Here is a 15,985-nt window from a genome sequence, read left to right as displayed (position 1 = left end):
ACGAGGGACGTGGTATGAACTGTGTCCTGGGCTCCCAAAACGATGCTGGGAAGCAGACTGGGCCACGGAGGCCCCAGGGCCCTGAGTCACCCTGTTCATGACTCAGACCTGAGTTCCTGGCCCAGGTGCGAGCCCAAATCCCCGTGGTCGCGGGTTCCTGCGGCCTCACCCCTCCGCGCCCAGCGCTCCCCAGGCCCGAGTGAACTGTCTGCCGGGCGGCGGGAATCGGATCCGGAACTGGCGGGACGCCAGGCAGCGAGCGGCGCAGGATGCTCAGGGCCCGCGGCAGCAGCCCCACGTCAAGAGGGCAAATCCAAACGCTGCCGACTCAGGGCAGCTCACCCCGCGTCGGCCCCAAACCCCAGCAGGCTCCCGGAGCCTCCCGCCAAGCGCGGAGGGGCTGCCCCGACACGCAGGCAGTGGGTGAGGTCACGGCCGGGATGGGCGAGAGGCAAGAGAGGGCCTGCCTGGGAGAGGCGGTGTGCAGCCCACGGGCTCCATGCGAGCAGGTCCCGGCTGGCGCCCGGTGGGGGTCAGGGGTCTGGGGCCATCAGGCCGGAGGAAGAAAAGCTTCTCTGGTCAGGACCTGCCTCCTGGGGTCCACGTCTGGAAGTGAGTGGGGGCCACGAGCAGGCAGGGAGTCTCTGGGAAGGTTGTGTCCCCGTGGGAGAAAGAGGGGCCGCTGGGAGGGGGCGTGGTGCTTCGATGTGAGCGCTCTGGGGTTCACAGCAGCCCCCACGGGGTCTGGGTGTGTCGGTGTCCCCGGGCGCTTGCACGTGCTCCAGAGAAACCCTCATCTCAAGCACACACGCACACACATACGCACGCGCACACGCCCCCCTCGCCCACCCGCCCGGCACACATGGGGTCTCTGGAAAGAGCTGCCTAATCCAGGAATGTCCGTCCGGCCAGCCCCGTGGGCAGCAGCACTCAGTGCCCTGTATGCCGAGAACAGCACCCTCTCAGCTCTGCGATGGCAGCTCCCTGCCCCCTGCATTCCCGGTCCCAGCGGGACCCACCAGCCGGTCCTCCTGCTCCCCAGCCACAAGCCCTGCGAGGAGGAGAGCCCTGCGAGTGACGGGGGTGGGGGGGCTGGAGGGGGGCCGGGGAGGGCTCCGCACCGGGGAAGAAGGCCCCTTCCGTCCAGGGTGACGGAGTCCTCATCAGCGGGTACCCTGGCCACAGACAGCAGGCAAAGCGCAGCAACAGAGAGGCGTGCCCGCGCCACAGAGACCGGGAGCCGGGCCTTGCTCGACGCCCCGCGGCTCCAGACGCCTGGCCTCCAGCCGGCAAAGCTGCAGTCTGCTTGGAGGCCGCGGGGAAGCACCTGGGAGGAAGCAGGCCACAGTGGCCACCCTGCTGCTCCCGGGGCGCGCTGGTGGGAGCAGGAGCCGCTGCCCTTTTGGCGTGGTCCCTGTGCCTGGCCCATGCGGGGCCCTAGAGGCCTGGCCCTCAGCCATGTCCTCAGCAGACAAGGCACCAGGGCCCTGCAGCTCCCCTGCCCCCTAATCCTCACACACCGTCCACGGATGGGGCAGCCGAGCTCAGGGTAGAGGAGGTGACATGGTCCTTCCAGCCCCCGGGAGTCACAGACGCCCCTCACCGGAAAAAAGCCCAGGGGCCAGCTGCCCAGCCAGGGTACCGGCACTCGTGGGGGAGCTGAGCCAGTCGGGGGTCCCAGCCCATCGGCAGTCGCTGGCCGCACCAGGAGCTCCACTGTGCCCCGGCCCCGGATTCCACCTGGGCAAGGCACCAGCACCCTCATGGTCCTCCCCTGGTTCCCATTACCCAGGACAGCAGGATCTGCCACCCCACGAGGACACGCACACAAGCCTAGGCAGACGATGGGTCCCAACTCACCCGCCTCCTCCCCTGCTCCTCCTGCTGCAAGGCTCGATGTCATTAGGGCCCAAATCAAGCTGAACCCAGTTCATGCTGAGGTCTGGCTGTGTCCTCCAGGGCCCGGGAAGGCCCTGCAGCCCCCTCCACCTGCCTGTAAAACCCTCTGGTCTCTGGGAAGCCCCCCCAACGGTCGCCCCACGCTGAGCCTTCAGGGGCCCATTTCCTTCCTCCTCTGGGAGGGCCCGAGATCCTCCGGGGAGCCTGGCATCGTGGGCAGTCACGAGGCGGGAAGGCGGACGGACAGCCGGGTAGGGCACCGTGAGAGGCACGCGGTGTCCGTGAGCACGAGCCCCGGGGACCCTACCCACGGGGAGCAGCCCTCCCGGAGCTGGGCGGGGTGGCTCCCCTTCTTCCAAACTGCAGGCCAGAAACCACGAGACTCTGGCCCCCGCTGCCCATGCTCGGTATCCGGGGGCCTGGTCCACACCACCGGCCCGTTTCGAGGTCAGCCTTGGAGACAGGACCCGCCTCCACCACCATCACACCCCGGGACCCACAGGAGATGCAGGGGCTGTGCCCCTCACAGGAGGTGCCACTCTGCAGAGGACCCTGGGCCGTGCCCTCCGGGGTGCCGTCCCCCCTCCCTCCCCCCCCGGGGCATCTCCTACACACCTGCCCGGGGTCCGGCGGCCAGCACAGGTGGGGCGGAGCACAGGTGTGGTCACCGGCAGCCGCGCCCGCCCCACCTGCTTCACGGCCTCTGTCTGCCCGCCGGGTCTGAGCCTCAGCCTTTGGGGCAGCGCAGCCCGCCGTGGCCTGGACCCTCCTCCACGGAAGGGCCCGGGGAGTGTGAATTTGCTCCGACTTGCTCCTCGGACACCCTGTGGAGGGCCGCAAGCGGCCTGTGGTGCTTGTCCCTTATCAGACCAGGCGCTGGGGTCGGGCGGTCCCTCCCCATGGGCACCTCCTGTCCACGGCACCCTTTGCCGGAGCCTTTGCCGGCTGGGCTCCCCGCCCCGCGGACGCTGGCGGGAGGCTCCCCTCGTCCTCTCCAGCCCTGCTCACGTCACTCCCTCCTCGATTCCAACTCGGAGTCTGAGAGAGCCGCACGTCCAGCCACTGCCTGCGGGGACGCTGCAGACCCCGGTCCCGAGGGGCCCCGAGGCTGTGGCTCCACCTCCGGACCCCGCAGTTGGTGGGACGGCGCCTTCCCCTGCGTGTCCACAACACATCTGGGCCAAGATGAAGCTGTTCTTCCACAGGGGGGTGCCTGCCGGGCCTGACGTGTTAATGTTTGACCGTGCCGGCGATAACTAACTCACTCGGCGCTAACCAGGGTGACTCCAGGGCCACAGGGCGGGGGAGGGGTCCGTGCTGCGCAGCAGCCGGTGCCGACCTGGGCCGGCCCTACAGAGACGGGGACGCAGAGGTGCCCCGTCCTAAAGGACGTCAGAAGACCATACTGCCCGGCCCAGTGGAGACAGGGGACCCCTGGGGTCCCGTCCCGCCTGGGAAACGCGCGCCGCGGAGGCTCCCACATCCTTCTCTGTTCGCGTGATCCGAGCACGTTGCTGGGGCAGTGGGGGCGACCGGAGCCCTACCCACACCCAGCAAGGGGACTCGGGGTCTTGGTGACCGCCCCCAGGCGAAAGCAGCCATCCTCAACCCCCCCCATTCAGGGACCAATTTCCAAATGGGGTCCGCCGGGGGTCAGGGAACAGCAGCAGGGACGGGGGGCCCGGGACGGGCTGGGGCCACTGGAGCCACGCAGTGGGCCTCTGCCTGTGGCCGATCCCTGTGCCCTGAGACACAACCCTGTGTGTGCGTGGGGGGGCACACCTGTGACTGCGAGGGGGCGTGTGTGAGCGCATCGGGTGGGAGGGAGTGAGGCCCCCCATGGCTGCCGTGCTCGGCACAGACTCTGCGGTGCACACACCCGTGAACGGCTCAGAAGCCGCACCGGCCGCAGCTCCCTGCGCCCCTGGGAGACGCTGATCCGCATCCGTCTGTGTGTCCTGCTCCCGGCCGGGGCAGGGGCGTGCAGAGAGGACTGGCAGTCAGCTTCCCTCGCTGCCGGGAGCGAGGGAGCAAGAGGGCGCCTGCCGCGGAGAGTAAAACGGTGGGGGCCCCGCTCACCTGGACGCAGGGGTTTGGCCCGGTGACCCCTGTGGGCTCATGGGAGCGTTTCCTCATCCAACAGACGGACGTCGGGTGCGAATCCCCCTAACGCCTCAGCCCGCACCCAAGAGCCTCGCTTCCAGGAGGGAGGGGGTGCGCCGGCAAACATCCCCCCATCACGCCTCCGGGCTGGGCTGACGCGCGGGGAACATGGGGGCGCAGCAGCCAGGGGAGGCCCCGAGCCGACCGCCGTCAGGTGCAGGATGGCTTGTCACTGCCGCTTTGCGCCCCTCGTGTACCCTGTGCTGTGGGGACAAACCCTGGCCAGGCCGCCGTCCTGCTAAGCAGACCCGTACTCACATCTCCTGGGCCAGAGGCACCTTGTCCTGGGGCCGACACACAGACCCTGCCCACCGTGCGCCACCCGCGCGGGCAGTACAGGGTTTACAATTCTGGCGAGGGTGCCTGAGGGTCAGCCGGGGAGGCGTCTGCCTTCGGCTCAGGTCATGATCTTGGGGACGGAGGCCCACGTCAGGCTCCCTGCTCAGCGGGGAGTCTGCTTCTCCCTCTGCTTGTGCCCTGTCCATCTGTCGCTAGGGGAGGACTGGGAAGGGGCTGAGCACCCCACACGCAGGTACCAGCTGACCCGGGACGGAGCAGGAACCAGCATGGATCACCCTGGGGGCCCGTCTCGCAGAGTGGGCGCCGTGTGGGAGAAGCAGGGATAAGCCATCACCCAGGAGAAAGGCCGGACCATGCACGGGGCAGGGCAGGAACCAGACCATGGGAGCCAGCCGGGCACACGCCCACACCCAGCTTCCAGCTGGAACTGTGGCTCCCTGGTTCCCGGGAGCCGTGGCCCCTTCTCCCCCCAAGTCCTGCACCACTGTCTCCTGGTGGCCAGAGTGAGGGCAGCCGGCCTTCTCCACACGGCCGCCACGCCGTTCCCCGGCGCTGGGCCCAGAGGTTCCAGAGGGCGCGGGAGTGGGCCCTGGGGAATGCCACGGCCGCCAGCCCTAACCCTGTTGCTGGGATACTCGCGGGGGAAGGAACGCGGGCGTGCGGTACCGACTCTCCCCTCCTTCCCAGAGGCGCTCGCGCCCCAGATCGCCCGGCGTCCCAGCTGGCCAGGAAGCGAGGAGGGAGCCGTCCCGGTGCTTTGTGGGGACGTTCCTACAGCACGAGGGCCCTCCGCGGCCTGTTCCCGGGCCAGGTCGAGCTGCACGGCTGCGGACGGGGACGGAGCTGTCGTGCCGTCGGGACACATGCGGTCAGCGAACGAGGCCGTGGCTCAGCCACCATCTGTTCTCCTGCCGAGAAGTCTCCTGTCCTGGTCCCCGGGAGCGACGCGGCCCGTGGGGGGCACAGCCTCACCTGCCCTGTGGGACAGAGATGACACGCCGCAGCTCCAAGAAGAGTGAAGCCCGCAGGTGCACGGCGGCAGACCTGCCAGAAGCCATGGGGGACAGTAGGAGCGTCCCGCAGACACTTGGATGCCTCTGGAGGGTCCCGGAGCCTTGCTGTTCCCAAGGGGACGCGAGGACAGGCAGGCACACACAGCAGGGAGCTGTGAGGGGAACCCTGGGACCCGAGGCCCCAGCTCACAGAGGGGAGCTCACAGCACAGCACAGACACGGCTCGGGCAGCGACGGGCCATGGAGGCAGGAGGAAGTCACGGATGTCGGATGATCTAGTTTATGGAAAGGGAGCCGCTTGCAGCTGTTGGGGTGGGGGGGTCTCCCAAGGACCCCATCTCGGGGCGGGTGCAGCCAGCGGAGTCTCAGCACCGCCACTAAGTGACCCCGCACACTCGGCCCCGACCACCCGTGGGGCTCCCCCGGAAGGCGCCTCGGGGAACCAGAACGTGGGTCACCAAGACAAGGGCAAAGGTCAGATGAGACGCTTCCAGACACCCGAAACTCACAAACTGAGTAAATCTACCTCTCCGACGTATGAGCAGAGGCCCGTGCTGTGGACGGGGGCGGAGTCCGAGGGGGAGACGAGGCAGCCGACTTCCCGTCAGTCTGTGGTCATTGTTTGCTAACGAGTTAGGGCTCAAAAACCAATTTCACTAGGACTTAGACCGTGGGGCACAGGGCCTAGGCTGGGACCAGACCACAGAGGAAGGTCAGCCTGGCCTGGGGGCCCTGGCTTCCCACCGTATGAGGCAACGCCACCCCCACACCTCGACGGGGAGGTCTGCACAGAGACCCGAGGAGGCCCCTCCCCGGCACGGGGCAGCCCAGGGCACCGCCCGCAGGACACAGAGCCAGGCCGGGGGGAGCCCCTCGCCCTACCTGGGCTGCTCCACATGTGAGGTCCCAGAAAAGGCCACTGCGCGGAAGCGCGGTCTGCAGCCCCCCAGCACACGGAAGCAAACTAAAGCATCATGCAGGGGTGTGGCCGCCGTGACCCCGGCCGCGAGCAAACCGGTCTCCACTCACACCCCACCAGATCCCGGCACTGCCACGACAGCGTCCAGACGGCTGCGGACGCAGACCGCTCAGCACACGTCGCGTCAGCCTTCTTTCTACGGGAAGCTGGGGTGGAGCGAGATGGGGCCCCCCCGTCAAGCTTCCCACCCCTCCACGCCCCTGCGTCCCCAAAGGCCCCTGCTCAGCCATTTCTGGGTGTGTCCGAGCCCCTGGCTGCTGTCCAGGGCACCTGGGGGTTGTTCTGCCAGGATGGGAACGTCCGCTGAGCTCTGAAAGCCGCTAGGACGGACCCATTGCGGGCGTCTCTGTGGGGAGCCGGCACCCAGGGTGTCCGTGTGAGGATAGGGGAGCTGGCCGCCAGGGGCCTGAGGGGCAGGAAGCGCGTCCCGGGGGCCCTGCACAATGGGGACCGACTCTCACCCCGACTAGCACTCTGCGCCTGAGAAGAGCAGGCCCCACGGTCCTACCCCTTCCCGTGGCGGAACCATGGTCTGGGCAGTGTCCTGCGGCAGTTGTGACCAGTGACCACAAGGCCATGACTTAGAACAGCCCACGTTTATTTTCCTACGGTTCTAGGCTCAGAAGTCCCAAACCCCCATGTCAGCGAGACGGGTCCGGTCCGGAGGCTCCAGGGGAGAATCGGCTTCCTGCCGCTTCCTGCCTCACGACGCACCTGTACCCCACGCCCCCCACCCCCCGCGGGGCCAGCGGCCTCGCTCCCCCCGACGGCGTCTCCCTGGTCCCTGACCCTGCCCTCCCGCCTCCCCCACCCTTGTTCGGATGCCAGGGTCACACGCGGAGCCCAGACGCAGCCCCTGGCTCCAGGCCCCCCCACCATGTCAGGCAGCACCCACAGGGCCTGTGGACGGGGATGGGGATGTCTCTGGCACTGTCCCTCAGCGGATCACAGAGGTTACGAGGGATTGGTGTCCAGGGTCCTAAGTGTGGGGACGTCAGGTATCCGGAATGCCGGCGGGCATCGGCCCTCTCACAGGCGGCCGCATCTGGCTTCGGGACGGTGACACGGGCTTCCGCACCCAGAGCGAGGGGCCATCCACAGGGGCCAGGCCTGCAGCCGGGGTGCAGGGAGCGCAGTCTGGTCTGTTTAAAATGCCGGATTTACCCCTAATGACAAGAAAGGTGGTGTCGGGATGGGTGTGTTTTCCTTTCTGGGTCCAAACTTCCCGGGTCATTCTCCATTCTTCTCACAATAAAAGGTTAGGAATGAGGAGCAAGGCAGATTCGGAGCCAGCCCTGCGGGTGCAGGGCCTTTAGCCAGAAAACGCCCCGAGGTGGGTGCCTCTCCCTGCCCAAGACCAGCCGCGGGCACACGGTGACCCCACAGTGTGACAGGGTCAGCCTCGAGGTTGGAGAAGGGAGCCCAGCAACGGCCAGGACCTGCCTGCGGGGCAGGGGGGCCGGGGGCCCCAGAGGGCGTCTGATGACCGAAGGGCCCCCTCCTCTCAGGGGCGAGAGGCTGCAAGCGGTTCAGCCCCAGGTGCAGACTTGCTCAGGGTGGGGGGAACCGCTCAGCTGAAATCACGGGTCCTCCAGGGCTCCAAGGGCGCCTGCTGGCCTGCGGTCCTGCCCTGGAGGGCTTCCCAGGAGACTGCAGGGGAGGGGCAGGTGTGTGACTGGCCTGCAGGGCAGCGTCAGGGGGCCCTGGGGCTGGAGGGGACTTCCCCTTCTCAGGACCCAGGGCAGGGGTGAGGGCCCGGGAGGTGAACACAGGCTGAGATGACAGATGACAGGCAGGGCCCCAGTTCTCCGAGGCCTCCCAGACGGCCTGACACCGGCGCGGGCCAGGTTTACAAGCACGGACGGGCCTGCGTCCAGGAAGCTCCTGGCTGGCTCGCGGCTCGCACAGAACAAGAGACTGTCTGAGCGGGAGCATTTTTTTAAAACACGGCAGCCTAGTAACAAGATCCAGCAAGCGGAGGCAGGTCCATGGCCCTGATCCCTCCAAAGGGACATGTGGGTGGGCGTGGCCGGGCGGGAGGGGGCGAGAACCGCCCCCCAGGACTCGGGGGTGCGGGCGGTGAGGGGGCGGCTTCGTCTGATAGAAACCATCACTCGAGCAGGCACAGCCCAGCGCCAAGTAAGAAACGCAAACGCAGACCCCATCTCCAGCTCCTGGTGTTCCCCCCTGGCCCTGCCCAGCCCAAGACGGTCCCCAGAGCTCAGCGGGGCGCGATCAGGACCCATCCCAGAAAGCCCACGTGTGCTGTGCACTCCCTGAAGGGCGTCCCGTTAAACCCCAGAGCCCCCCTGTCCGCCCCATCCCACAGCTCACACCCACAGGCTCAGACAGGGCGAGGCCCCCACCCGACGTCACACAGCGCTTGGTGGCCGCTCTGGAATCACACTTGGGGCCTGGGCCCTCAGCCATCCACCTGGGCAGAGTGCACAGCCTGGCCTCCGGTCAGCAGCGGCAGTCCCCCACCAGGTGGCCGCAACGCTTCTGTCTAAGGACCGTCCACTGCCCACAGCCACGAGGGCGGAGTGAAGGCCAGCAGCCGCCACGAAGCCGTGTCCCCCCCGAGCCCTGCTCAGCCACGCAAGCCTCACGAGCTCCTGCTCTGCCGCGTGGGCCCGGCGCTCGGGTCCAGCTCAGGGAACCGGCCACAGACTGGAGGGGAAACAGCTCCGCCGGGAGCAACAGCAGCGCCTGAGGGACGGCTACCCGCACAGGAGCGCAACGCACGGCCCCGCACAGACCCTGGAAGCAGGGGAAGCGATCGGCCTGTCCGGGCTCTGGCATCGCCGGCGACTGAAAACTCACTAAGTAGAAAGAACATTGAAAAGACTTTTTCTCCCGTTTGTCACATTAGCAGACTTTGAAAGTGATGGCACGTGGCCCAGGCGGCTTGGGCTAGACCGCGCATAGACCCTGAGGCCACCCGTCGTCCGCTGACCCCAGGCCCCCGGAGGGACCCAGCAGAGTGACCAGCGGGGTCTCGGCACCCTCAGCCTCCCAGCACTGCACCAGCCGGGATCGAACGTACGCTTTCTGAGGTCCGGACCAACACCAGCCCGCTGTCTGCTCTCAGCACCCCTGTCCCCAGCCGGAAAACGGCCCAAACACCGGCGCCAGGCGCAGGACAAGGGGCCCACCTCGGCCTCTTTCCTCCCGCAAGCCCACCGGGTGGGTTAGGTCTCTGCCACGCAGCCCGCCCAGGGAGGGTGGGGGCACTACCCCCCTCCCCGCATGCCCCCGCCCAACCCCGCCAGCCTCCCGACAGCACGTGGAGGAAAGGTCTCCGCTCATCCTGGAGGGGTAGGATGTCTGGCCTCGGGCCCGTGCACAGGGGCGCCCAGCCTCCAGCTCCGAGCGGACGAAGCGGCGGCTCCACCAGCCCGTCACGTTGCCGGGACCGGGACATCCGCGTTGCACAGGTAGGCGCCAAGAGCCGCACCCTCCCTGCACGGCCTTCACGCCAGCCCACGGCCCCCCGGAACAGAGTGGCGCCGCCCGCATGGCCCACAAGCAGCCGTGGGAGCTCCTGCGGACGGAGGACACGCAGTGGTCAAAGGCCGGCACCCGCCGGGGGCCCCAAACTCGGGGCCAGAACAGAGGACGCCAGATTGTGACTCATTTCGACTCTCCTCGAAGGAGCAATGAAATGTAAAACCAGGTTCTTCAGACTAGAATCCAGCGAAGGCCTGAATAATTACAAACAGCGTGAGGTGGCGGCAGCTCCCCCCGCCCGCCCCGGAGGCCACCAAGCTCCGGGGCGCTCCCTCCCTCCCATCCTCGGGCCAGCACTCCTGAGCCTTGGGCTCTGGCCTGACGTCCTCGCCCAGGAAACGCCCTGCAAAGCCCCGCAGGGCCCGCAGGCAGTGTGGCCCTCCAGAAACCAGGCGTGGCCCAGAGCTGGGCCCGCCAACTGCTCATCAGCGAGACCTGCTCGCCCCCCCACACCCTCTTCTGACCCCTGAGCTGGCCGGCAGGAAGTCAGCACCCCCCCCCAACCCTGGAGACCACCCCTTGGCGGCCCGGCCCTTCCCAGCAGGCCTTGGGCCATGAGACAGGACGAGGCTGACTGGACGTCGTATCAGAAGACGGGCTTTGCTCTGTTCGGCACATTCTCAGTGAGGAGGTTTTAGGGAGCCTCGGCCTCCCCTGGAAGGAGCCTGAGGGGTAGGGGACAAGGGTCTCCAACGCACGTCCATGGCCATGTGCCCTGACACGCACGATCGGCATCTAACGGACCCCTTTCTGGGGGGCGGGTGGACGGCCGCTCGTGGAACAGAAGCAGGTAGGCCTCCCCAGCCCTGGGCGAGGCTGGAGGAGACCCTCCCTCTGCAGCTTCCCGCCTAGCCTAGACGCCCCCTGGGGTCCCGGGCCTGTTCTAGGGTGGCCTCACCGCCCACACGGGGCAGGGAGTGGGCCCTACCTGCCCCACCCGGAGCCCCGCCCCCTCTCCCAAAGGCCCAGAGAGCCAAGCCTTTGCAACAATTTGGATGAATGGAACTAAGTCCTGCTGGTGGAGAGCGCGTGGACGTGTGCACACGCACGTGAGTGTGCTGGCCTGTGTGTGCGTGTGTGCACAGACCCGTGCGTGTGCTGAGCGTGTGCATGTGCGTGCATTTGTGTGTGCGTGCACAGACGTGTAAGCACTGCACGCGCGTGTCGGGGAGATGCAGCGAGGCTGGGGCAGGGCCCTCCGGATGGGGTCCGGGTCGGTGTCGCTCTTTCTAGGTCTCGGCCCGTAGCACTTTCCCTCTCCTCCTGCTTCTGACGGAAAACAGGAGTACCCTGAAAAACGAGTTTTGCTGAAATTCAAAACTATCTTATGAAGTCCTGTACCCGAACCCTGACGGCGGCCCTGAAGCCGGGCCACAGCTTCACTGAGAACCAGGCCCTAGAACCAGGCCGCCTCGGAGGAGTGCTTGCCATCTGCTTTGGTCCCATGCGACCAGGGAGCCGTGCCCCGGATGACAGACCCCCACAGACATGGGGGCCCCAGGATCTGTGCTTTGTTCAAACCAGGCCCCCGGAGGCCCACCCAGGGACCCCGAGCTTCCTGCGGGAGTCCTAGCAATGAGAAGGGTGGGAGCCCTGGGCCGAGGGCAGGGGTCTGCCAAGGCCAGATACAAGATGGCTTGGATGGGCACCAGGGTCTGGGGCTCCCTGCAAATGCCCTCCAGACTCTATCCTTGTGCCCCAGCCCCGATCTGACCCACTGCTCGCAGACGCCGCGGGCGTGCGCAGCCACATCAGACCCTGGTGATACACCTACTAGACCCGGGGGATACACCTACTAGAACCCACACACATCCACCAAGACAGCGGGTCTGCTGGCAGCACTGAGTCTCCCAGGTCACAGACAGCCTCAGCCCGTAGACCCCCCAGGCACCTAGTTACGGGGGGTGGGGGGGTGAAGGCACCAGCTCATTTATGACCATCAGACCCACATGAGCAATCCTTAGACGAAACAGCAAAAGACGTTCTTCTTTTTTGCAGGGGAGGGGTCAGGTGCAACACAGACAGAGATATGGAAAAATGCATCATTTTTGTTCCCAAAAATGTGCAAATCAACAAACTGGGCCTCAAACCTTTAATTCCCAAGGATGACGTCTAAGGGTTTCTAGAAAAAATTGAGCCTCTACTAAGTTAGGATTTCACACACACTGAGTCTCCTCAGGTAACATCTAGAGGGGCAAGTGTTGTCCCATTTCAAGAGGACTTAGTCCCCTGCTCCCCGCTGAGCCCGCTTCCTGCATTAATCTCCAGGATGCAAAGAAACGGCATTCCGCGGGGCGGTTTCCTTCCCAGAGGACCCTAGACCTGGGCCACCCCAGCACAGCCCCAGGAGTGCTGGGGACACTGAGCACACACGGTTTTTCCCACCAGCACTGCCGGCCCCCCCAGAAGTCCACCTCCCCTCAGATCTCAAGATTACATCTCACCAAAGCTTAGGGACATAACATCATATTGTTTCCACTTTGTGGCTAAAAGCCATCAACTCTGATTTCCTCCCCTTTGATTACAAAGTTTCATAAAGGGCGGGGGGGGGGGGCGGCTGGGCGTTCCAGGGTCAGAGGAGGGAGGAGGCGCTTACAAACTCCACCACGTGCAGCCCTGGCCTGGTCCCTGTGGGCCTCGCCGCGCCCCCCACCCCCGCAGCTGCAGGGACAGCCCCTCAAGCCAGGACCCACGGCCCCAAGTGGCCTGGGAGGTGGGTAAGAGCCCAGGGAACACGACAAGGTGTAGAGACAAACGTGTTCCCCAAGCGCCCCTGGACTTGACTCACACGGAGGAGGAAACAAACAGGTGCTTCCCGCGGATGTAGTGATGAGGGAGTCCCTTTTCAGAAAAGTCTACGGGGCTGTCTCCGCCTGAGGATGCTCCTACTAGAAACAGTGAAACAAGCAATTATTTCTTTCTCTCCAAGTCCTGTCCCTCCTTCCTGGCCAGCTGTGGCCAGCAGGTGTGTTGACGCTGTGGTGACCACAGTCCGCATTCTCCCACAGCAGGCCAGCCTGGAGAAGAGGGCTGTTGGGGACAGACGTCCGCACAGCACTGCCGCTCTACCTGGGACTAAACCAGAGACTCCCCTGGGGTGGGGGCTCCCTTCCGTGACTGGCAGGCCCCAGGGCCTCCTCCTCCTCCGGGGCCTTTGTGGGGCCAGTTAGGAAGACAAGCTGGCCCACCGCGTGTTTGGGGCCGGGGTCCCAGGAGCGGGCACAGGAAGTTGCAGCGGCTGGGACGGTGGCCCCGTGCGTGGCTGGCAACCCACGCGGGGAAAGCCCGGGTGCCGGCTGCACAGCGGGCTTCGGGGCATTGTTCCCGGCCGGCCGGGCGCTCGGCCGCATCAAAGGGGACCGCGCGCAACCCGACACCCTGGCGGGCGCGGGGACACAGGCCTGGCGGCCCTGCGGCGCACAAAGGCTGGCCCTGGGAAGCCCGGGGAGTTTCGCCTCAACAGGTTGGAAACGCAACAAGGTTGCTCCGCGCTGCACGGACCTGCCAGGGCCCTCGCGGTCACTCCCAGGCCCGGAGGCGCGACCCACTCGGCCATTCAGGCGCCGGGAGGGACGAGCCCGGTGACGCGGACACAGGCCCTGCGGGCCGGCAGCTGACGACCCGCGTCTCCGGAGCCCCTGCGCGTGGAACGGCCGCCGCCGCCGCCGCCCCAGCCCCGGCCCCTCGTCCGCCCTCCGCCCGCAGCGTGGTCCGCCCAGCGCGCCAGCTTCCCAGCCGAGTCGCCCAAGTTTGGTCACGAAGCGAAGGGCTCAGGAAGTGGACGGTCCCCGCTGCCCCTCGCCCCAGTCCGGTCTCCGACCCCGCCGGGGTGGCGCGAACCCCCGCAGCCTCAGAATGAATGGCCGGCGCGGGACACTCGGGACACACGGCCTCAGCGCGACCCCGTCCCCCTCCGCTCGGCCCCCGCAGCCACCTGCGCGCGTGGGCAGAGCCGGGCAGCCTCCCGGGACCGAAGCCGAGATGCGCCGGGCGTAAGGTCGCCGCCGCCTGGACGGGCCGGACACCCGCACCCAGCGCCGCTGGCAGGGGGCCGGCGCGGCGAGCCAAGCGTCGCGTCCCCGCCGGTCTTACCTGGCTCCGCGGAGGCCGCGCGCACTCCGAGCAGCAGGACCAGCGCGGCGAGCACGTCCAGGAGGCTCCGCGACCGCGGCCGCAGCCAAGGCCACCTGCGGGCGACAGGCCCCAGACCCCAGGTTAGAGCGCCGCGCGAGTCCACCGCCCGCCCGAGCGACCCGCTGCCCCTGCTCGCCCCGCACCTCGGCGCCATGCTCGGCGGGCCCGACCGTCAGCGCCGCGGATGCTGCGCGCTCGGCCGCCGGGTCGGGCAGAGGCGGGGCGGGGCGGGGAGGTGGGCCGGGGGCGCGGGGACGGGCCGCGGCGGGGCGGGGCGCGGGGGCGGGCAGTGGGGGCGGGGCGCAGGGAACGGGCCGGGACCAGGCGGGGACCGAGCGGGGCGGAGCCAGGGGCGGCCGGGGGCCTCGGGACGCGCGGAGGAGGAGCGGAGACCCGGCGGGGCGGGGCGGGGCTGGGGCCGGCCGGGGCCGGTCGGGGGCGGCCGGGGGCGGCCGGGGGCGGCCGGGCCCGCAGCCGAGGAGCCGCGACCCCGCGGGGTGCAGGGCCTCGGGCGCCGGGCTGGACCCGGTGGTGGACGGCGGGGAGTACGCGGGGGCAAACGGGGCGCGGAACGGGACGCAAGCCCGGGGCCGGATGACCCGCCGCTCCCCCGGGTCCTGGCGCTTTCTCCCCGCTCCCGCCCTCTGTCCCCTGCGCTCGTGGCCCGCCCGCGCCCCCGCCCCCGCCCCCGCCCCCGAGGGAGCTGCGTCCGCCTCCGCCCGAGGCCGCACGTGGGGTCCTGGCCTCCAGACCCCGCAGGGTCCGAGGGTACTCAGTGCGTCCGGCTGGCGGGCGGTTGGAACAAAGACCTTCCTTGCTGGAGGCCAGCGGATGAGGAGGACGCCGCCGAGCTCCTCCTGCCTAGCGTCGTGGGCACAGCGGCCGCGTCGTGGCGGACCCCCAGCCTCACTGCCTCCACAGGCGCGGGCTCAGGACAGTAGCGTTCCCCCAAGCCCCGCTGCCGGCCTCCTGCGGCAGCTCCGCAGCTCCGGGTGGATGGACCCTACTCCCCACGGAGCCCCAGTGCGCCTTCCACCCCGGTGGGGCCCTGCCCCCACTTTACAGAGGGCCCTGAGCGGTCTGGGGGCGGGGGGGGGGGGTGCAGTGAGAAGGACACGCAGCTCCCCTGGGTGTACTCCTGCCCCCAGGAATTGGCCACGAGCGCCCCATTCCTCTCTGGGGTGCAGCTGCCCCTCACCAGAGCCTACCCCAGCCTCTCCTGGGGTTATGTCTGCTCTTCCGGGCACTTCCTCAGGCCAGAACTCCAGAACCCCACCTGACTGCAAGCCTCCGGCTCCTTCTGGCAGGCTGGCAGTTGTGCCCTTGGGGTCCAGCCCTCACAGTCCCCCAAGTCGCCTGCACTCAACCAGAGCTTGTCACATCCAGCTTCCCAAAGTAAACTGCCTTTTCCCTGTACCTGGCCTTCTCCGCGTTTGCAGAGAGCAGAGGCCCCGGCACCATTGCCTTTGGCTGAGTTTTGAGCTAAGGGTTCTGATGCACCCTCCTCTGTCCCCACTGGGTCCTCTCCAGGTTGGGTGAAAAAGGGCACTGGTGGTCCATGGCAAGGACAGAAATCAAATAGAGGATTGTGACCCACTTTTTTAAACATGAGAGAACAACATGGATGAGAAAGGATTAGCACAGAGTTTTGGCAATTTTGGGGTCCATGTGAGGACAGAGGGGGGACTGGGGTCCCCCCCGCGGCGTGTGTCTGTGTCTGTTGGGAGCTGGTGCGGTGCCGGGGGAGGGGTCTGCACAGGTGCCTGGGTGTGTGTGTGTGTGCGTGTGTGTGCGTGCTGTGTTCATGTGTGTTCAGTGTGGTGGGCAGGAGCATGTCTGGGTCCCAGTGGCACCCCCTCCTGTGCCTCATGCTCCATCTGTCCGTCTGCCTGTCCACCCTTCCTTCTGTCTGTGGGCCAGAAGCCCCACTGTAGGGCGGGCTCTGAAGGGCAGCACCTCCCTCTCCCAGGTCACCTGCCCTACAGGC

General features: G+C 67.5%; 1 protein-coding gene across 1 annotated transcript in view; it reads right to left on the bottom strand.

Annotated features, from left to right (window-relative positions):
* COL18A1 (collagen type XVIII alpha 1 chain) overlaps positions 1–14,241 on the bottom strand; it is an 80,373-nt gene extending 66,132 nt beyond the window's left edge. The window contains exons 1-2 of the mRNA XM_059164945.1: positions 14,142–14,241; positions 13,957–14,051 (exon numbers count right to left, since the gene is read on the bottom strand). Coding sequence (XP_059020928.1) covers positions 13,957–14,051; positions 14,142–14,152 — 106 coding nt within the window. The 5' untranslated portion in view covers positions 14,153–14,241. The remainder of the gene's footprint in view (positions 1–13,956; positions 14,052–14,141) is intronic.
* Positions 14,242–15,985: the final 1,744 nt, after the last annotated feature.

The sequence above is a fragment of the Mustela lutreola genome, chromosome 2 (assembly GCF_030435805.1).
Source record: "Mustela lutreola isolate mMusLut2 chromosome 2, mMusLut2.pri, whole genome shotgun sequence".
In the NCBI taxonomy this organism is placed as follows: Eukaryota; Metazoa; Chordata; class Mammalia; order Carnivora; family Mustelidae; genus Mustela; species Mustela lutreola.
Note: the sequence above shows the minus strand (reverse complement) of the source record. Positions and strands in the feature narration are given on the sequence as shown.